This window comes from Leuresthes tenuis, unplaced genomic scaffold (assembly GCF_036924035.1).
Source record: "Leuresthes tenuis unplaced genomic scaffold, fLeuTen1.0.hap1 SCAF_15, whole genome shotgun sequence".
Lineage (NCBI taxonomy): Eukaryota > Metazoa > Chordata > Actinopteri > Atheriniformes > Atherinopsidae > Leuresthes > Leuresthes tenuis.
The window spans coordinates 32,694,444-32,715,977 of NW_027325369.1; the positions used below are offsets into that span (position 1 = coordinate 32,694,444).

General features: G+C 46.2%; 1 protein-coding gene across 1 annotated transcript; it reads right to left on the reverse strand.

Moving 5' to 3' along the window:
• Nucleotides 1–15,199: 15,199 nt before the first annotated feature.
• On the reverse strand, nt 15,200–21,526 carry alkbh1 (alkB homolog 1, histone H2A dioxygenase). Its single transcript, XM_072365177.1, has 6 exons — nt 21,366–21,526; nt 20,649–20,757; nt 20,239–20,401; nt 19,848–19,938; nt 16,072–16,265; nt 15,200–15,982 (listed from the first exon to the last, which is right to left on the reverse strand). The coding sequence occupies exons 1-6, from the start codon at nt 21,501–21,503 to the stop codon at nt 15,559–15,561; spliced, it is 1,119 nt and encodes a 372-aa protein (XP_072221278.1). The 5' UTR covers nt 21,504–21,526; the 3' UTR covers nt 15,200–15,558.
• Nucleotides 21,527–21,534: the final 8 nt, after the last annotated feature.

The following is a 21,534-nucleotide window of genomic DNA, read 5'->3' on the forward strand; positions in this document are numbered from 1 at the left end:
TTAAAATATACTGTTAAAAGTTACAACTCCTTTTCATGTCCTCACCAACAAAAGCAGCAATGAATCAACAGATTCCATTTTGTGTAACTCCTGTCTTCGAGTCTTTAGGCAGATTTATTCCCCCGGTTTTGCTTCGCTCTCACAGAGGCAGCCGGCTCAGTTAAATGGTGGCCTACGCTTCTCACCGGGTGATTTTACTGGAGGGTGATGAACCGAACCTGTGGCTTTCAGGGACAAACAGAATAACCAAGGGGGCATAAAAGGAGGTTAGAATTTAATCACTGCTTAAATCACAGTGGTGATAACTGTACGAATCACAGAAACTGGATCACATTTGCTCTTATTTTGGAGGACGGCATCGACCCTTTGTGCATCTTGTAGCTTTAATGTCTGAGTTTGGGCACAATAAACGCTCTAAATGAATGCAGGATACATGTAAAAATGTAATTAAAAGCCTATTTTCGGCCTCATTCAACACATACCAACAACACAAACTGAGGAGGTGAAGAAGGAAAGTGGAGTTAAGGGAACCTCAGAGTGGTCACAGTCAAAGAAGGGGAAGAAGTGAAACCTTTCCTATGAACCCAGTGCTCCTGACACAAGCTACACAGGCCAAAGAGACTCAGAGAATGGATTAAAGTGTGCTTTTACCCTCCTGCCTCCTCCTTTCTCCTTCAGGTGCATTCTGGGAATTGATACAACCCTCCAGACCTCAGGCTGGACCTGCTGGACCTCCTGGAGCCAGTTGAGGTGGTTCAGGCCGCTGCAGCCATCTACTGAGCACAGCCTGCTGATCCGTGAGCTTCTTTTATCTTTTATTTCATCTCTGAGCTGGTCTGGAAGCAGCAGATAAGTAGCCAGAGGTGACTGGAAGGCTGAAATGAACCAAGTGGTTCTGAGAATGAATGGATGGGTTTATCGAGAGAACACGCCCCCCCCTCTGTTCATTGAGCTCCTCTGGCTGCCCTTAGCATCAGATCCAAGTCCCTGATGTTAGCTACAAAGAGTTTAATGGAACGGCTCCATCTACTTGAAGGCTCTTGCAAAGGCTTCTGTCCCAACTGGGTCCCTCCGTTGGTCCCAGGATTGTCGTCTAGCAGCTCCTACACCACGCCTAAGACAATCCAAACTCTGTTCATGTGTCGTCCCACGATGGTGGAATGACCTACCGAGCGCTACCAGAACAGGGGCGTCCCTGTCTATCTTCAAGAAGCTCCTGAAAACCCAGCTCTTCAGAGAGCATCTCCTATCCCAGCACTTACCTTGTACTTCCCTCCCCCCTCTATCTCTGCACTTTATCTTTCTGCACTTCCTTCTATGCCTGCACCCTATCTCTACTCTGTCCCCTCTGACAGAGTCGGACTCCTGGGTTCCTTCTATGGAGCTTATTGTTAGCTTTTTATAAAGCTGTTATATCTTCATTTGTAAGTCGCTTTGGATAAAAGCGTCTGATAAATACAGAAACATGTGGAGCCCTTTCAGAAATGCAACAGAAACAGAAACAGAAACATTATCGGTGTCATCCTCATCATCCCAAACCGACAGTAAAGAGCTCGTATTCACTTGAAGTTTGCTAAAGATGAAGTATGCTGTGGCTCAGTAGATGTGAGCAGAAACAGCGAGCTGATATGGACCCCAGCTATCCTTCAGCGTTCTGTGCCTGAGCACCACGTGCGCTTCATGGATCGACTTCAAACATTCAAAGTGAAGCAGGGATTGATGAAAGTTGCGTCTCATTTTCAAGCAGATGGAGAAAAGAATCGGTTTGCTGCTGCAGTACGTGCACTGGTTCCATGTTTTCTCCTCTCGATCAGAGTGGGAACAATGTGGGGAAAACGAAGGACTAAACACACTCCAGGGGGGTTGAAACCAGATCCCCTTTTACAGCCACTTGCAAAACAACCACTCTTTATAATGTAATGCAGTGTTGATCAGAGCCCTGCTGAGCCAGCAAGCTGCAGAGGCATTTTTAATTGTTGCAGGTGGCCTGGCTCAGGGAACGTAGCTGTGATGCTCAGGGATCTGCAAATAAAACTCCAAAGCATGCATGTGTGAACGGGTACACAAACAAGTGAGCTGGGTCCAAGACAGCTGTGTCTGGGATCGCTGTGCCAAGGTTCATAGCCTGAGTTAACAGCATGGCCTCTTTATGCCTGAAGTCACTGGTTCTGGGTCTGCAGAGAGCCACTGTGGATTTAACGCGAACGATCACGTCCACAGAGGAACTTCTAGCTATTGGGACAACACCTTAGCGTGTTTGTTTCAGTCTGGAGCTCTGAGATGTGGAGCAAAGCAAAAGGAATCCATTAGATGTGGGACCACAGTGTAACTGAAGCAGTGAAACTGTTACACAAGCTGCTGATTCGTGTGCTTGAACGCAGCTCTTTCCCCTCAGAAATCATCCCATTCTGTCTCAAACCGACGCTTGGAGTCTGCTGTGTTGGTTTTGGACACAAAGCATCCAGAGAATGTCACTTTTAGTTTGTTTGTGTTCACAAAAGAAAGGAAACTGCACAGAAACACGAGTATTTTTAAGAATGGGACGATCTCATGACGCTCTTCTGCCCTTTGGTGTGCAGGTCAATGCAAAGTTTTCCCACCAGCTTCCAACCGGGGCCGGTCCAAAACTAATGATGCTGGTGTCTGGTTCTGTGGCATTTGAACTTTGTTCTTCACATTCCACATTTGGGATTTCATTTTCTCTCTGTTCTGCAGACACTAAGAAAAGCCGATTGGTGTCACCTGGCTCTGGGCTGCTCTCTTTCTTTTTACCACCTCACCTCCCCCAGATCCGGCAGGTCGTCACAAACTTATTTTCCAAAGTGGTCACGCCACCTCGACTCCGTCTCCTCAGTGTTTAAAACAGTTGCTGCTAACTAGCCGCACCTGTGCTCATCACGGCTGCCTCTCGTGCATTCAGACGGTGAATTTAATGCAAGCTGCAAACTTACTTTGATGTTTCCATGTCTTATATTGTCAGTTTCTCACACCATGCTTGGTTTTGGGTCCTCACATACCAGCTGGCCTTTATTTATCAGGATGCTTCTGCTTACATCCTGTAAATCCAGCGGCTGCTTCCGGCCTGAGCGATCAGGTGAGTCCTACTCAGGAAGTATGTGAACGGTCCAGCTGGGATGGACGCTCACCAGGTAAAACAGCAACTGAAGTCTCAGCCTCGTTGTTACAGATCGTTGAGCCTGGCTGAAACGAGCATGAAAGAGGAAAAAAGTGGGCTGCAGCAGTGTCAAAGCTGGACTCCTACTCTAAGGCTCTAAGTGAGCATGATAGAGTGACTGTCTGCTGTTGGCGTTTGGTATTTGCACAGCTGCCGCCTCAGTTACTCCTGCAAAAGGACAGGTGGCAGTTTGGCTCTCTGAAGCATCTCCCTGAGTGTTGAAAACTAATTTGAACGGCTCTTAACCGAGTGTCAGAATGTCGGGACTTTGGAAGACGAATATGTGACAGAAATATGTAAAAAGAGCCCAACCTCCCGGCGCCATCATGTAGAGGAGGTGCTTAAAGCGTTAATTACATGCCTGCACCACAGGCTGGCTGTGTCTCCACAGAAGTTCGGAGATTCATCCGGTTCAAGTTGAGCTGCCAAAACCATCCTAACCACAGACTGAAAGTGAAAGTAAAAGAAAGCACGTAAACATTAAACGACAAAGTAACAATGTCCCAAAAACCACAGACGAGCCGAAACATTTACACTTAACAATCTAAACTTTCCATTTCCAGTCTCCATGCAGCCTGAATTCAGTCCAGCGGGACAAAGTTGACTCCTGTGGCCTTGGTCCAGCATCTCGATTCATCAGGAAGAGGCAGCATGTTGTGTTTATTTCATGTTTTTCTGTGAGATCAGGTTGCTCCAAGAATGACGTGAAGAACAGAGCAGAGAGTTATTTCTCTCAGTGATTTGTTCTCTGCTCTCTCAATGCAGCAAACTTCCCAGAGTGCACGAGAGATTTATTTTTTTGCCGTGACAGCACACTATATGGAAATAATTTGAAAGAGCTTAACCAAATACATTAGTTCCACTCTGCAAGTCCCATATTAACGCAGTAAACTCACATGTGCATATGAACTCAACATTTCAACAGATTCCTCTCAGTGTAAAGGACTGAGATGATCTTTTCAGTCCAAACGCTGCAACAGTAACTCATTATTTCCCATCCATGATCACACTAAATGAATAATTGTTCACCTCCACGTTGTTTACCTCCTACAGGCATTCCTGTGTGTCCACATTCGGCTCAACCCACAAAACAGGAAGTTCAAACGCTTTCTGAACAAGTGAAATGGTCCCACAGTTTTTATGAGATATCATTTGGGATAAATAAGGATTCCACCTTTTTGCTACCTGCCTTGAGGTGAAGTTGGAGGGTCCGGCCTGCACAAGCAGCACAGTGTCTATTGCTGCTGAAATGCACACTGCGTGATGAACAGCTTCCTTTTCCTGCCGTTCTGCAGCTGCTGCCGGGCCCGCGGCCCATCGGGGCTGTAAATCAGAGCCTTTGTACTCCAGAATGAGCCTATCAGCCACAGGTGTGGGCTCTGCCTGGGGATTAGACAGCTCCATGGTGGAAACACTGAAAACTGGAGAGCAACAGCAGGCATCCGCCAACAGCAGTGGGAGAAAAGGGCTTTCTGATCCATTCTGTTCAAGCTTTGGTTGAGTTTAGAAGATTCAAACGACTTAAGAACAGGTCGAGATCAGAGTTTAGGTTTCTGTTCAAATTCACATGGAAGTGGATCCACTTTCCTTAGTTTCATCCTGTTCGGGGTCATGGATGTTGGAGCATTTCCCAGCTGTCACAGGGCAGGGGGCGGGGTCAGAGAAGTGAGTCATTTAAAAGTTTCCTCAATATAAACATCCCAAGGCTTCGATAAAGAGGAGAAACAGCTTGACAGACGGATCAAACCCGAACATTTGAGCACGTTCAGATAAAGAAATAAACTGAACTCAGTTCTCACACTCAGCTCTGGACAGCCTCATCACGTTTTCACAGATATTCCTTCAGCATCTTTATACTTATTCCGGGTTTCTGTGGTTATGATGCTTCCTCACGTTCGCTCCATTTGTTCAGCAGCTGTCTGAATATTAACATAATATGATTTTATCTCTAGCGTCTGCATGCAGGTGAACCCGTTTCAGGGTGAAATCAAGCAGATTAACGCTGGCTTTTATTATTAGTTATTCTTTTTGCAGATAGTCAACGAGCTGAAGATCAGACGATATTTGTGCATCTCCAGCTTCAGCCTGTTCTAAACATATAATTCATATAAATTCATTGGTTATTTTATACCAATACATGTTTTAAATGAACGTGCACGGCCTAAAAGAAGAAAACACGCCCCCCCTCTGTTCATTGAGCTCCTCTGGCTGCCCTTAGCATCAGATTCAAGTCCCTGATGCATTACTAAACATAAGAAAGATCAGACCATACCAGACCCAACATGCCCCCCAGCTCCTGGTGCAGCCCATGGTCATCTCCCGCCTTGACTCCTGCAACGCTCTCCTAACTGGTCTCCTAACTGGTTTCCTAACTGGTTTCCTAACTGGTCTCCTAACTGGTCTCCTAACTGGTCTCCTAACTGGTCTCCTAACTGCTCTCCTAACTGGTTTCCTAACTGGTCTCCTAACTGGTCTCCTAACTGCTCTCCTAACTGGTTTCCTAACTGGTCTCCTAACTGCTCTCCTAACTGGTCTCCTAACTGGTCTCCTAACTGCTCTCCTAACTGGTTTCCTAACTGGTCTCCTAACTGGTTTCCTAACTGCTCTCCTAACTGGTCTCCAGCCTGTGAAACCTCTGCAGATGGTCCAGAACGCGGCGGTGCGTCTGGTCTTGGATCAGCCTAAAAGAACACGCCCCCCCTCTGTTCATTGAGCTCCTCTGGCTGCCCTTAGCCGCCTGCATCAGGTTCAAGTCCCTGATGTTAGCTACAAAGAGCTTAATGGAACGGCTCCATCTACTTGAATGCTCTTGCAAAGGCTTCTGTCCCAACTGGGTCCCTCCGTTGGTCCCAGGATTGTCGTCTAGCAGCTCCTACACCACGCCTAAGACAATCCAAACTCTGTTCATGTGTCGTCCCACGATGGTGGAATGACCTACCGAGCGCTACCAGAACAGGGGCGTCCCTGTCTATCTTCAAGAAGCTCCTGAAAACCCAGCTCTTCAGAGAGCATCTCCTATCCCAGCACTTACCTTGTACTTCCCTACCCCCTCTATCTCTGCACTTTATCTTTCTGCTCTTCCTTCTATGCCTGCCCCCTATCTCTACTCTGTCCCCTCTGACAGAGTCGGACTCCTGGGTTCCTTCTATGTAGCTTATTGTTAGCTTTTTATATAGCTGTTATATCTTCATTTGTAAGTCGCTTTGGATAAAAGCGTCTGATAAATACAGAAACAGAAACATATCCAGAGTCCCTCTGCTCAGTGACTCCAGTGTCTGGGTCAGTTGATGCACCCTGAATATGCTGAGATTTGTGCTTCGGGCCCCTGCTAAGACAACCAGATGATCCTTTATTAGAGTTAGAGTTGAATGATAGAGGATGGACTTGTTCAGGAACTTGCATGAAGACTTCATAACTCGTTTTTTAAATGATTGCACAATGGTAAAAGTTTTCATTTGACAGTTGAGCGCCACGATAGCCCCGCTCTGGGATAGAAGCTGTTTTTCAGCCTGTTTGTGATTTGGGGATTCTGTAATGCCTCCCAGAAAGCATCTGCCAGGATTCTGCAGCATCTCCTGAAGCAGCGAGAGCTGCCAGTAATGTGTGCCGTGGAGATGCTTCTCTGACAGAGCTGTGGGCCAAGCGTGCAGTTACAGTCGACTTCAGAGGACGAAAACTCCAATGTACACAAAACAAGAGGATATGAAATTAATCTAAGCTGCTCGGTTTCAAGATGATAGGCTGGGCTGTGTGAGACAAAGAAGTGGTGAGTCAGTGTGGGCAGAAGTCAAAATGAAGCCGTACAGTTGATGCTTTTTGGCCTGAACGCAGCAGCAGCACTAACTGCAGCGCAGAGTCGGATCTGGCAGGGTGGTGGTGGCAGAGCAGAGTTTAAATGGAGCTTTGATTACAGAGATGAGATGCAGCTGGTGGGACCATGCTCCAACACACCTGCTCCCATTCCTGCAATCAACACACACTGCAAACACACGCAAGATGTTCTGCAGGCTTGTGGTGGAAAAAGACCTAAAGGAGCCGATGTTATGCTCATTTATGGGTTAATAAATTTATTCTGGGGAGTTTACAAGGAGGGGCCAAAATGCTTTAATGTTTGAAAGCATCGGTTTTTCTTCTGTTGCTCCGTCTAAAGTGCTGCATCATCCACCCCCCAGTGGTAGCTGCTCATTCTGTGAGATGAGCCAAATTAGCTGTTAGGCAGACATTAGATAAACGTGTTTCACGGTGATGTCATTATGTACAGGAATAAAAAGCACGAGGGTGGAGGGAATTCAGCCTCCTCTCTGGGAAAGTCTTCTTTTAAAGATCAACACACCCAAGCAAAAAGAGAAACAAAAGCAAGTATTTTATGAGCTGTTTAAAGAGATGCTCGTGGATGTAGACTTTCCTTTAAGGTGGTCTCCATGTGTGGATTCCTGACTCAGTTTATGATGAACAATATGAAGCTGACTGATAATTATTTCAGATATATGTGGAAAAAGATGATTATTTTCAAAGGATTCTGCAGTCAAAACTGCTCATCCAATAAAAAGCTGCTCTGTAGACCTTCAAATTCAATAGAAACAGAGTTCAGTTGCCACCTGTTTCTGGGCTTTTACATGCAACAAACACATGACTGTGACGTTTTTGGATAATTCAAGGACTCCGGCGACAGAGAGCCTGAAAACAGCCTGCAGAACACATGGTCACAACGTCTTAATCTGTCTGACAATACTTTGAGTTTGATGAAAACAACACGTCTCAGGGCGGCTGGGACACGTCCATGTTTACCACTCCGTGGCGCCCCCTCTTCCTTTAGCAACAGTCTGTAAACGTCTGGTAACCGGAAAGATCAAGAAACGAGTGTGATGCATCGTTTCCATCCCTTCTCCGTGAGGGCACAGATGTGATCCTGCACTTCAGCATCAGCTGGGACCGGCCCTGCAGCCGTGTGATAACGGGTTAAATGGGACGGATGTGGGAAACACTGCATCAGGGAAACTGCTGGAACTCTGAGCAGAAGAATAAAAACCAGACGCAGAAAAGCAGCCGTTTCTGAACACACACACAGCATCTTTGCTCATCATGATAACAGATGGCAGCGCTTCTGTCGTCATATGACTGCAGCCGATGAAAGCTTTTATACCGGCTTCAAGTATAAGAAGAATTATAAACTTTCATGCTGCATAAGCAGTTTTAGAATCAGGTTATTCGTGTGATGTGGCAATGAAAGGACCATTCAATCAGCCTCCAGAGCAGCGATGCCTCTGTCAACAGTCTGCAGAGGTGAAGCGTCGCTCCGCCTGCAGAGGAGAGAGGGGAAGGTGGGTGTTAAGAGAAAAGCAAGCGGCCAAGCCCCCTTTTTGGACACCAGCGAGGGGAAAATTCACTGATGAAATGTGGCACAGGCCCCAGAATGCAATTTCAAGCTTCCACATCTGTGAGATAGATGAAACCAGGTTCCTAATTTTACAACCATGATGTCAGTGAGAATACGTGACAGTCCTCCATCAGGGCCCGGTGCGCAGGTGGTCAGAATGCACGTGCACGGAGCTGACGCTTCTGCTCCGGTTTGAGCACATTTTCATCTATTCATCAACATGTCCAGGAAACAATCTACATTAAGCAATTAGTCCGGTAAAAGAAATCCAGACTGAATCTGAGCATTAAAGCGGAAAAGTGGAAGAAGTTCCTCTTTTTTAAGGCTGCAACCAGCGTCTTGGACTGAAAACTGTTCACATCTCTGTGGTCTGAATCAGGAGTGCACCCGTTTTCACTGAAATAGAGATAAATACAGGGAAATAAAGCTCTTATTCAAGATGATTAGATAAGATCCCGCTGATTTCATTTGTTGTTTTATTCAGACAGAATCTTCTGGTCATATCAGCTGAAAAAGTCGTTAAAAAGATGTTTAGCAGCACCTGATATTCTGTTCTGATGAAACCGCTTCTGCACATTCAGTTAAGCTGTATTTTATCATCTATGAATCCATTTCTCCAGCCAGTTTCTCACAAACACTCCCGTTTCTGTCCATTTGTTTTCCATTTCTTTGTTGGATGTTTTTCTATTTTCAGACATGTTGCTTTGAGTTTTCAGACTCTTCTTCCTGGTCGATCTGCATGTTTTCCTTCTACAACCTTTCAGACCCAGCTGAGGAACAGCCAACTTCTTCTGTCTCACTCTGAGCTGAATTACCTTCTTTCAGGTGTTTTTGAGTCATTTCCTTTGTTTCCACAGACAGCTCTGTTGCTGGGTTCATGTTCCCCGTCAATCAGCAGCTGAAACAGCTGGTTAAACTCTGAAAAACATTCAATTTACGCAGTTTTTTGCTTTAGAAATGCAAATTAGACTGCGATTCCCTGTCTTCTCTCCTTTTTATCTCACACAAAGTTGCCACAATCTTTTTTTAGAAAAGCCAGATGTTCAGCTGTTGAATCAAACAGGTTTGCTGCTCTAACCTGCTGACACGGGAGCCGAAATTAATATGACGTGCACGCGCCACGCTGCCGTGCTGCTGGTGTGAAGGCGGCCTGAGACTCAGAGATTATGTTTAGTTGGTTTAGATGAGTGTGTTGGATTTCAAGGTGGAGGATGAACACACCGGCTTTCATTCAGCCCCGAAGCTCTTTCCTCTGCTGCACAGGTGAGCCCCGAAGCTCTTTTCTCTTCTTCACAGGTGAGCCTTGAAGCTCTTCTCTCTGCTGCACAGGTGAGCCCCGAAGCTCTTTTCTCTCTCTGCTGCACAGGTGAGCCCCGAAGCTCTTTTCTCTGCTGCACAGGTGAGCCCCGAAGCTCTTTTCTCTCTCTTCTTCACAGGTGAGCCCCGGAGCTCTTTCCTCTGCTGCACAGGTGAGCCCCGAAGCTCTTTTCTCTGCTGCACAGGTGAGCCCCGAAGCTCTTTTCTCTCTCTTCTTCACAGGTGAGCCTCGGAGCTCTTTTCTCTGCTGCACAGGTGAGCCCCGAAGCTCCTTTCTCTGCTGCACAGGTGAGCCCCGAAGCTCTTTCCTCTGCTGCACAGGTGAGCCCCGAAGCTCTTTTCTCTCTCTTCTTCACAGGTGAGCCTCGGAGCTCTTTTCTCTGCTGCACAGGTGAGCCCCGAAGCTCCTTTCTCTGCTGCACAGGTGAGCCCCGAAGCTCTTTCCTCTGCTGCACAGGTGAGCCCCGAAGCTCTTCTCTCTGCTGCACAGGTGACGCTGCACACGTCATAAAGCAAGAAGCCCTCAGCATATCACTCACATGCATGGAGGAGCGTGATGGTTGCAGCTCCTCCCGACCTCTGAGCTCCTCTCAGGAACCTCGTCTGGTTCAGACTGTTCTGATCTGTGGTTCCAACGCTTCCTCGGGGTCTCTCCTCCTCGAACACATCTGGCTCACACTCAGTTTGCACTTCTGGATCTTCTCCTTCAGGTTTAATACTCACTCCACGCTGTCTGGTCGAACTGTTGCTTCAGCGTTTGTCCTCACTTGACATCATAACCAAAAGCCTTCATGAGAACTCGTGGTCGTTTAACAGCACAGGACAATAAAAAGAACATGCTTCACGGTGTATCACTGCAAACTGCTACAAATTAGAGCAGGATAGCCTGCAGCCACCTGGAACAATGCACCACAGAGGTAAATGAGTCATGGCTTAAACAAACAAACAGGTGTGATACCATAAAAACCCTCCTGGAGCACAAACAGCAGCAGGACCACAAGCCGAGAGCTTCACTGAAGTCGGAGGATGACCTCAGACAGAGAAAAGTGTCGCATACTGAATCACTTAACTGCAAGCTTGCTGTTGTAAACACAAACAAAGGCTTTCAGTGGACAAAGCACATGTGCCCATCATTAGCTCCCATCATTAACTCACAAGTCAGCTATCCAAACAACAGCCGGGCGAGTGAGCCAGTGTCCATTATGTCACCAAAAGGTTGTTTTACAATCTGAGTAAACACTTTTTTCTCTGTCATGATCTATGAAACGCCGCCGGCTCGGCGAGATTAATGGCAGCACCAGTAAAATGTTTGATGAAAACTGCAGCTGGCAAATTATAAGGCCTGAAACATGCCCAATACATAAACAGCTTGTACTGTATGCACGGAAAAACGGGCTCAACGGGTCATTTATGGCAGCACGAAGTGGTTTTAATGTTGTGGCTGATGAGAGGATGTGATGAGGAAAAGGAGAGATCATTACCGTTTACTACCCCATAAATATTTACACCGAGAAAACACCAACCTGACCTCCACATACTGTACAGTTTTCTTCTAGGACTCAATGGATCTGATTCGTTACCTTGAATTTATTCCTGCTTGTTCACAGAAAACAGGAAGGTGGCACCAGGCTTCCAGAAAACTCCCGAGCACCTTCAAAAATGAAGGCTGTTTAGACCACAAGCATCGAGTTTGAGATGATGAGACCCTGATCCACCTCATCTGGGATTGGTCAGAAAGGGAAGAACCAGAAACCCCCAACGGAGGATGGACTTAGCTCCTCTTTCTCCTCTGACAGCTTGAATTCTTTGAGGATATTCTTCATCAACCGGGTTCTTCTTCTTCTTTCTTCTTCAGCAGCTGATAGATGAGCTTCTGACTGATGGAAGGAGAACAGAGTCCTCCTGAACACCTCCTGCAGAGGTGATGCTGCCATCTCCTCTGGTCCTTTCCATCAGCCCATATCATCAGAGATGGAAGGAGAACAGAGTCCACCTGAACACCTCCTCTGGTCCTTTACATCAGCCCATATCATCAGAGATGGAAGGAGAACAGAGTCCACCTGAACACCTCCTCTGGTCCTTTACATCAGCCCATATCATCAGAGATGGAAGGAGAACAGAGTCCACCTGAACACCTCCTCTGGTCCTTTCCATCAGCCCATATCATCAGAGATGGAAGGAGAACAGAGTCCACCTGAACATCTCCTCTGGTCCTTTCCATCAGCCCATATCATCAGAGATGGAAGGAGAACAGAGTCCACCTGAACATCTCCTCTGGTCCTTTCCATCAGCCCATATCATCAGTGATGGAAGGAGAACAGAGTCCACCTGAACTCCTCCTGCAGAGGTGATGCTGCCATCTCCTCTGGTCCTTTCCATCAGCCCATATCATCAGAGATGGTGGAAACCTGCTGGTTTCATCTTCCATGTTTCATTGGACCAAACTAAAGCTCCAGCATCGTCTCCTTGGTGATTCATCTCTGAGTCTCACTTCCATCCAACCATCCACAGTCCCTGGCTGCTTCTCTTCAGCTGCTGTGAGCTGCTTTTCTCCTCTTTAGGTGCTACTGATGCTTTACTTTGGCTTCTCTGGATGGAAATCCCATTTCCTTCAGCTGCTTTCTTACAGTTCTCTCACAAACTGTTTCTTTAGTTGAACATTTTCTTCTTTCAGACGTGTTGCTTTGAGTTTTCCATCCTGACTCTTTGACCTGAATGTTTCCCTTTTACAACCTTCTCATTTTCTTTGTTCTTGCTCTAAATCTCTTCTTTCAGGAGTTTTATCATCCTTTGTTTCCTCTGACTGTCTTATTGGGGCCACGTTTCCTGTCAATCAGCAGCTGAAAAAGCTCATTAAGCTCTGAAAGAACTCTCTTTGGACTCATTTACATAAACTTATTCAGGTTAAACGTAAATTAGACAGTGATTTCCTGTTTTTTCTCTACGTTTTTTCTAAAAAAAAATAAATACTTGCCATTAGCTACAATAATATAATTGTATCTAATTTTTTGTGGTATGTTTTCCAAAGCCAAACATTTTCTTATGTACACATGTCCATAATTATCCTAATTAATTCATTATTAATCATCTGATGAGGTAACATAGCCAAGGTTAGCAGGGTTACTTGGATGAAATACAGAAGTGTTACGGTCCAAGTTACCAGTGATTAATTTCTGATTTTGATCTGGATCCAGTAGTTCTTCTTCCAGTCTTGGCTGAGGTTTGCGGTCTCAGGCTGCTCCTGTTCTGTGCTGGACGGATTCATTTTAAGGTCAGTTTAATTAAATAAATCAAGTCTGGCTCCATCTTTCTCTCGGGGTTATCCTGTACAGTATGAAGCAGATTCAGCTCTGAAGGCTGTCCTGAGAGAAGCTTCATTCTCAGATACTGTCTTCTCTTTCTCCTTCTGCATTGAACTGTTGTTCCTTGGTTTCCTCCCACAGTCACAGTCCTGCAGACACCCTGTTTGACTGACTGATGATTCTGGATGGACTGCAGGTGTGAGCTACAGTGAAGCATGTCTCAGACACATGGTTGATATGATTTGGCACGATGAAAGTGAAACTGTGAGCTCAGCAGCAGCAGAACCTGATCATCACCTGTTCGGTGCCTCAGACGATCAGCAGCTTCTTCTGTCGGACTCAAATGAAGGCAGGACTGACGGCACGAGGGACGTTTCCTTCTGAGATGCCCAACAGCTCTTAATCAGAAGGAAAATGATGAGAAAACACCTTCAGGGCGGCCTGGTCACATGACGGCATCAACAGTCCTCTCACAGGTGGTTAATAAGTGTTATAATGATGTGAATGAAGGTTGCTAAATAGTGGAGTCTGATAATAATAATAGTTACAGCTTTTAACCCTGATTCACCTGCTGCTCCCGATTCTTTCATTACCATGAAATGATAAAGTATGAATGAGTGGATAATTCATGAGCTGTAAATCATGTTCACGTCCTCCTGGTCCAGGCTGCAGTTCAGGGGACAAACTGATCATTTCCAGCCGATGAAGGAGAGTTTGTTCTCATCAGGAGTCACTCGTCTGTCAGGAAATACTAAAAAAAAATGCTAAAACTCACTTTAGCTGTGAAAAGGTAAAAATATTTGAATTATTTCTTACCAAAATAATAATTTTTCACCTCTAAAGGAGTTAAATAAGTGACAACAAGCATTTACTGTTAGAAAGTTTCAGAATGAACTTTGGTTCCTGCAACAGAAACAAAGGTCGAACTCTTACAGAGTAGAAATCATTCTGTTTTTCATGCTGACTGACTGAAAAACAGCCTGAATGTGTTTTAAAGTCTTTAAACTTCTGCTGAGATGTCTCTCATGAACAGTTTGGATGGTCTTTGACAGCGAAGCAACTCTTTCCTGCACGAGTTGAACCATCTTTGTGATACTGGAACCCAAACCTGAGCCTGGAGTTCTTTAACTCTCCTTCAGAGTATTTTATATTCCTGAAACTCATCAAACACACACACACATCATGTCCTGTGTAGTTTAAATGTCCCGTCAGAATGTCAGTGTGAGAGGAAGGCTTCGCTCTTAATGCTCAGATTTGAGTTTCTGGTGATTTGCTGCCATCTAGTGGAAATGAAGGAGTACAACAGCTCCACTCTGCAGCTTCTGTTCTGAGTTAGCTGCTCAGAAGCAAAATCACGTGACACAGCATCATCTTCTCCCGTCTCGTACCTGTGTGCAAAGACCCCCACAGCAGGAGGTTTTTATGGAGCAAACGACACGAAACAAAGCCAAACAGAGTCCTGTCTGCTCTGTCGGGGAGAGGCTTTGGAAGCCTATTTTAACGTGTCCTCACAGAGGCACAGAGGGCTGCTCAGCCTCCAGTTCACACACTGTGCAGAAACTTTGCTTTTTATGTCCAAGTAAAAAAAGAATTAAGGAGAAAATGTGAGATGTTTGTGTCCTGATGCTGTTTAAAGAAGTTTAAAGACTTCAAAAAGTAGTGACCGTGTCAGCTTTCCAAAGACATGAGCTCATATTTTCATTCTGCTTGTGCCTCTTAAACTTTGATGTGTTTATCAGTTTTTTTGTGTCTCTTATGTTAGGAAACGATTTAATATCCAGATGCATAGATGAAGTGCTCTGATGTGTCTCTGTAAGAAGCCAAATCTTCATCAGTAAATCAGACGGTAGATGCTGTGATGACCTTTGACCTCTCTGAGTTGCTGTGCTAACCGTGTTAGCCTGTTCCTTCCTTTGAATGACATCCAGATGATTTGCCCTCAGTGACATCAGAGCGGCGCCAGCTGCATTTTACTCCTGCTGAACCTTATTCTTTTAAATATAGAATCAGGCCAACAGCCGCTTTATGACCTTTTATTTGATCACGTGTCACTTTAATCCAGTTTACATTCAACGTTAGACTCCAGTTAATCATCGCATCCCTGCTTTTCAGGCTCACCATCCTCCAACATCTCTCCACTAAGTCTAGTTAAACTCGTCCTGATCTGCAGCGATCGGGTTCCTCTGATGACGCCACACATGAATCTGCATCACTGAAACAACCCAAATCACATCATCGCTTACAAATGGTACAAATATTACAGCTTTTACTGTTATTTTAGGTTGATTTGAGAGGCTGAAATCTCACCCTGAACTTGTTTTAGACCAAATTTCTGCTTTTATCAGGGAGTGAAGTCATAAAACGACATCTGCAGCAGGTGGTTTGTTTCACGTCTCCACAGTATTAGAGTCACTGTTACTCCTCTTCCTCTTCCCTCCATCATGGTACCCGACCACCTGACCTCCTGCAGTCCTTTGGAGAGAAGCTGGTGGCGTCTCCGGGAGGCTACGCCCCGGCGCCAGCACCTGTCTGACAGTCACATTCACTCTGGAGCTCTGGATGTACCTGCAGCACACCGCCCAGTCTTCGTCCGACACCGGCTCCAGCACACCGCCGTCCTGCTGGGCCGAGGCCGGGCCGAGGTTCTCCAACGCCCGCTCCTGCGGCGCCGGGAGGATGCGCGGGACGGCGTGGTACAGGAGACGGCTCTGACCCGACATCACCATCACGTCCCCGCTGTGCATGAACATGGCAGTGGGGGCGTCCTGTCTGCAGGTGCCTCCCAGGAGGAAGATGGCCGACTGTCCGAAGCTGTCAGAAAACAAACAACAGTCAGGAAGCTGGAGTGATGGAGACGATAACTACGCCCGGACCTGGTGGAGCACATAAAAGCTCCGCACCTGAACGACAGCAGAGGCCGGGTGTGATCCAACTCCGACTCATCCACATGGATTCCCAGAGAGGAGTCGGACCGGTAGTAGTTGAGGATTGCAGCTTCGGAGCTGAACTCTGGGAAGCCGCAGGCGGCGGTTATCTGGAAGGACAGCGAGTGGAGATCCGCCGGGAACACAGTGTGATTGTTGGCAGAGTAAGTCTGAGAACAAAAGGTAAAGTTTGGGCTGTTACACAAGACAAACAGGACACGTGTTGTAACGGCTGTGGAAACTTCAGAAAGAATCTGCTTTCAACATGTTTTCAGCAACTTGCACAAAGATGAGCAGAAAGCCTTTCAACAGAGCTCAGGCCACATGTTTCTAAATGAATCTTAAATCATTTTTCTAATGAATCCATCAGAAGCTGCACGTGAGCGAAGGAACAAGATGTCCGCCAACGTCGAACTAAACAATTAAATTATCCTTCTATTTTTAAATGAGACTTTTAATTGTTTTTATCGTTTCATTTATATCCACTTATCTATTTCAGGATTTATCTATTTAGCTAATATCGATTAGCACGAAATTCCATTGATTAAATATAGTGTGAAGTATTAAGGAAGAATTTACAGCCAGCAGCAGGCAGATAAACTCTACGTTTTTGCTGTTTCTACTTGTAAAATGATGTGTATTAACTCTGAAAGTGATAAATACAGAACATTCCAACAGAAACAGATGTTGAAGAGGCTTCCTCCACCTCCCAAAATCACTGCTCTGATTGGTCAGCTCAGGTGGCCTGAACAGGCTCCGCCTTCCACTCTACGTCAGCTCTGCTGAAATTTAAAACAAAGTTTTCCACTGGATGTAGAATTAGCTTTAGCCCTGTTTGATCTGTACGAACAGTGAAATAAGTTCGTTACTGCGGTTAACTGTCTGTCTGAGGTTAAACAGAAGATACCTGATGCTCAGGTAAGATGAGCAGGTAAGATGCTCAGGTAAGATGCTCAGGTAAGATGCTCAGGTAAGATGAGCAGGTAAGATGAGCAGGTAAGATGCTCAGGTAAGATGCTCAGGTAAGATGAGCAGGTAAGATGCTCAGGTAAGATGAGCAGGTAAGCTGCTCAGGTAAGATGAGCAGGTGAGATGCTCAGGTAAGATGAGCAGGTAAGATGAGCAGGTGAGATGAGCAGGTGAGATGCTCAGGTAAGATGCTCAGGTAAGATGCTCAGGTAAGATGAGCAGGTAAGATGAGCAGGTAAGATGCTCAGGTAAGATGCTCAGGTAAGATGAGCAGGTAAGATGCTCAGGTAAGATGAGCAGGTAAGCTGCTCAGGTAAGATGAGCAGGTGAGATGAGCAGGTAAGATGAGCAGGTAAGATGAGCAGGTGAGATGAGCAGGTGAGATGCTCAGGTAAGATGCTCAGGTAAGATGCTCAGGTAAGATGCTCAGGTAAGATGCTCAGGTAAGATGCTCAGGTAAGATGCTCAGGTAAGATGAGCAGGTAAGATGAGCAGGTAAGATGCTCAGGTAAGATGCTCAGGTAAGATGAGCAGGTAAGATGCTCAGGTAAGATGAGCAGGTAAGCTGCTCAGGTAAGATGAGCAGGTGAGATGAGCAGGTAAGATGAGCAGGTAAGATGAGCAGGTGAGATGAGCAGGTGAGATGCTCAGGTAAGATGCTCAGGTAAGATGCTCAGGTAAGATGCTCAGGTAAGATGCTCAGGTAAGATGCTCAGGTGAGATGCTCAGGTGAGATGAGCAGGTGAGATGAGCAGGTGAGATGCTCAGGTAAGATGAGCAGGTAAGATGCTCAGGTGAGATGCTCAGGTGAGATGAGCAGGTGAGATGCTCAGGTGAGATGCTCAGGTAAGATGCTCAGGTAAGATGCTCAGGTAAGATGCTCAGGTAAGATGCTCAGGTGAGATGAGCAGGTGAGATGAGCAGGTGAGATGCTCAGGTGAGATGCTCAGGTGAGATGCTCAGGTAAGATGCTCAGGTGAGATGCTCAGGTGAGATGCTCAGGTAAGATGCTCAGGTGAGATGCTCAGGTGAGATGCTCAGGTGAGATGAGCAGGTAAGATGCTCAGGTGAGATGAGCAGGTGAGATGAGCAGGTAAGATGCTCAGGTAAGATGCTCAGGTAAGATGCTCAGGTGAGATGCTCAGGTGAGATGAGCAGGTGAGATGAGCAGGTGAGATGCTCAGGTGAGATGCTCAGGTGAGATGATCAGGTAAGATGAGCAGGTAAGATGAGCAGGTGATATGAGCAGGTGAGATGAGCAGGTGAGATGAGCAGGTGAGATGCTTAGGTAAGATGCTCAGGTGAGATGAGCAGGTAAGATGCTCAGGTAAGATGAGCAGGTGAGATGAGCAGGTGAGATGCTTAGGTAAGATGCTCAGGTGATATGAGCAGGTAAGATGCTCAGGTGAGATGAGCAGGTGAGATGAGCAGGTGAGATGAGCAGGTGAGATGAGCAGGTGATATGAGCAGGTGAGATGCTCAGGTGAGATGAGCAGGTAAGATGCTCAGGTAAGATGAGCAGGTGAGATGAGCAGGTGAGATGCTCAGGTGAGATGAGCAGGTGAGATGAGCAGGTGAGATGAGCAGGTAAGATGAGCAGGTAAGATGCTCAGGTAAGATGAGCAGGTGAGATGCTCAGGTAAGATGCTCAGGTGAGATGAGCAGGTGAGATGCTTAGGTAAGATGCTCAGGTGAGATGAGCAGGTAAGATGAGCAGGTGAGATGCTTAGGTAAGATGCTCAGGTGAGATGAGCAGGTGAGATGCTCAGGTAAGATGCTCAGGTGAGATGCTCAGGTAAGATGCTCAGGTGAGATGCTCAGGTGAGATGAGCAGGTAAGATGCTCAGGTGAGATGAGCAGGTGAGATGAGCAGGTGAAATGAGCAGGTGAGATGCTCAGGTGAGATGCTCAGGTGAGATGCTCAGGTAAGATGAACAGGTAAGATGCTCAGGTAAGATGCTCAGGTGAGATGAGCAGGTGAGATGAGCAGGTAAGATGCTCAGGTGAGATGAGCAGGTAAGATGCTCAGGTAAGATGCTCAGGTGAGATGAGCAGGTGAGATGCTTAGGTAAGATGCTCAGGTGAGATGAGCAGGTGAGATGCTCAGGTAAGATGCTCAGGTGAGATGCTCAGGTAAGATGCTCAGGTAAGATGAGCAGGTAAGAAGAGTCCGACCACAGTAACAATTCTCTTTTCTTTGGATGAATAAAAAGTTCCTGGACTTGAATATCTGGAGAGGCAGATGTTCCAGTCCAGTTTTATGGTCTGCCTGGTGGTCATTTATGGGGACGATGTATTCCCTGATATTCAAGCACTCCGTGCACTGCACAGCTTCCCATCATTTCAGAGCCAATGTTGGCTAAATGTCCAAAGCTGGAAGCTTTTCATTTATTTGGTTTATTTAAGCAGGAAGTAAATCTCAGCTCTCGGTTGAATCCCTCCCTGGTTTCAGTTTGAGTTAGAGGCTGACAGACAGGACAGTTTGATGGCTTCAGCCGGCGTTTCAAACAAACTGATCTGAACGGGTTAAAGCATCAAATGTGTAGCTTTTAAGGGAGTGGGAGGCCTTCCAGTGTTTTCTGTCTGTTCATGAGATCCCAGACTGACTCAGTGGTGTTGAAATCAGGACTGAGTGGGGGACAGAACACTGATGAAAGGCCCATTCGTCTCTCTGTAGCTGTAGCTCTGTAGATCAAACACTGAAGGTATTCAGCGACGGATAATCTAAATTATGTTCACGTTATCCTGCAAACAGATGTGTTGAACATCTGCACAAAGCCCACCTTGGTGTCCCAGTTGTAGTGATAGCCCAGAGTGACCCAGCGCAGCTTCTCCAGCAGAGTCTTCGGTCGTCTCTTTCCAGAGGAAGCAGAACTGTGGAGGAGACGAAGCACAGAGTGAGTTTCAGGAGGCAGGCTGCAGAGTTTCTGAAGCGCTGCAGTCCTACACCCACACATGGTTTTCATTCTCAAACTTTATATCAAAAAAGCCATTTTTCCCCCCAAACATGCCAACAGTGGGGCTGGACGGACTTCTCCTGCCCAACGGCTCCATCTGCTGGTTGGAAGTGAGATCGGTTTCTTTTTAAAGCTAAAGTGTCTCCTCTCAAAGTAAAATAACACCCTGAGGTTTGATTTTAGACGTGTTGTGCATTGAAGGGGAATCCCGTTTTACCCCAGGTCGTGTGCGCTCCTGCCCCAGATGTCCTGAGTGTCAGCGGGACACATGTGCATGTCCAGGTTGCAGATGTTCGGCTTCTGGGGGTAAGTCTTCAAACACTGTCTGATCCAAAAGGCGTGGGAGCCCCGCAGGAACGGATTGGAGATAAAGATGAACCCTAAAAAGACACATTAATGTTATTACTGTGGGTGTTTCAAACACAGCAGAAGAACAGAATAAAAAGTCCTGATCCAGAGTCCTGAAGCTCTAGAGCACTTTAAAGATTACAAAGAGGGTGAAAAACAAGGACAGGATCAGGAACATGATGCTCTGAGTAACAACTTGAATAAATTTGTCTTTCTTTCATCTCCAGTTGGAGGAAGTCTGATAAATCTGATTCTTTCTTCCATCCGTCACACACTCACCTGGGTATCCCTGCAGGCCGAAGGCTCTCCAGTCTCTGACAGGCTTGAGCCCGACCCGGGCAGCCTCCTCGTCACTCACTGCAGCAGGGTCCAGTTTAGCTGGAAATATCTTTCACACACAGACATCCATCATTAATAGGAATGACTATGAATGACTATGACATAATCAACCGACTGTAAATAACCAACTTTGACAGCAAATCCACGCAAATAGCTGTGTATTTGCAGGACTCAGATTGGTTTCAGCCCACAGCTGAAAAAAAGGTCAGGATTGTCAGGATTATAGATCTACCAACAGAAACTGAATTAAAAAGTAACCAGCTTCATGTTTAATGTATAACAAGCAATAAATTACAGTTTATTTAAAAGGAATCATCTACATCAGTGAAAAAGAAGCATGAAGGTTTGGGTTATCGATGCAGGGTGGTGGAGGTGGAGGTCAGATCATTATTATCATTATTATTATGGCTCGTGAAAGGCGGATCAATAACAGTGGAAAAGCTTTTTGAATAAGAGCCCCCTGTGGCCATGTGTGGTATTGCAGTTTTAGTCGCTTGAGTTTTGGCTCTCATTTAAATCCGTTTTGTTAATCATATTTATCTCTTCTGCAGCTTCTTAGCTGTTCACGCTCTGATCTGCAGCCTCGGCAGTTATCTCTAACTCTCAGCTCCGTGGGGTTGACCCACGTCACGCGGCAGCAGCGCGTCACGCGCTCACCTTGTCCCCCGGGACTCCGCAGCAGAAGTCGGTAACATCCCTCAGGTCAGGCGGCGGCTCTCTTCTCTTGTAAAACTTGAATATTTTTCTGAAGGCATCTTCTCCACTCTCCACCATGGAGGCCGCCATCTTGGCCATGACGTCACTGACCTTTGAACTGCAGGTACTT

Coding starts and splice junctions, on each gene's coding strand:
- alkbh1 (XM_072365177.1), bottom strand. CDS start 21,503: ATGGCCAAGATGGCGGCCTCCATGGTGGAGAGTGGAGAAGATGCCTTC. Junction 20,402..20,648: donor CGGCCTGCAGGGATACCCAG/GTGAGTGTGTGA, acceptor GTGTCTTTTTAG/GGTTCATCTTTATCTCCAAT. Junction 16,266..19,847: donor ACTACAACTGGGACACCAAG/GTGGGCTTTGTG, acceptor TTTTGTTCTCAG/ACTTACTCTGCCAACAATCA.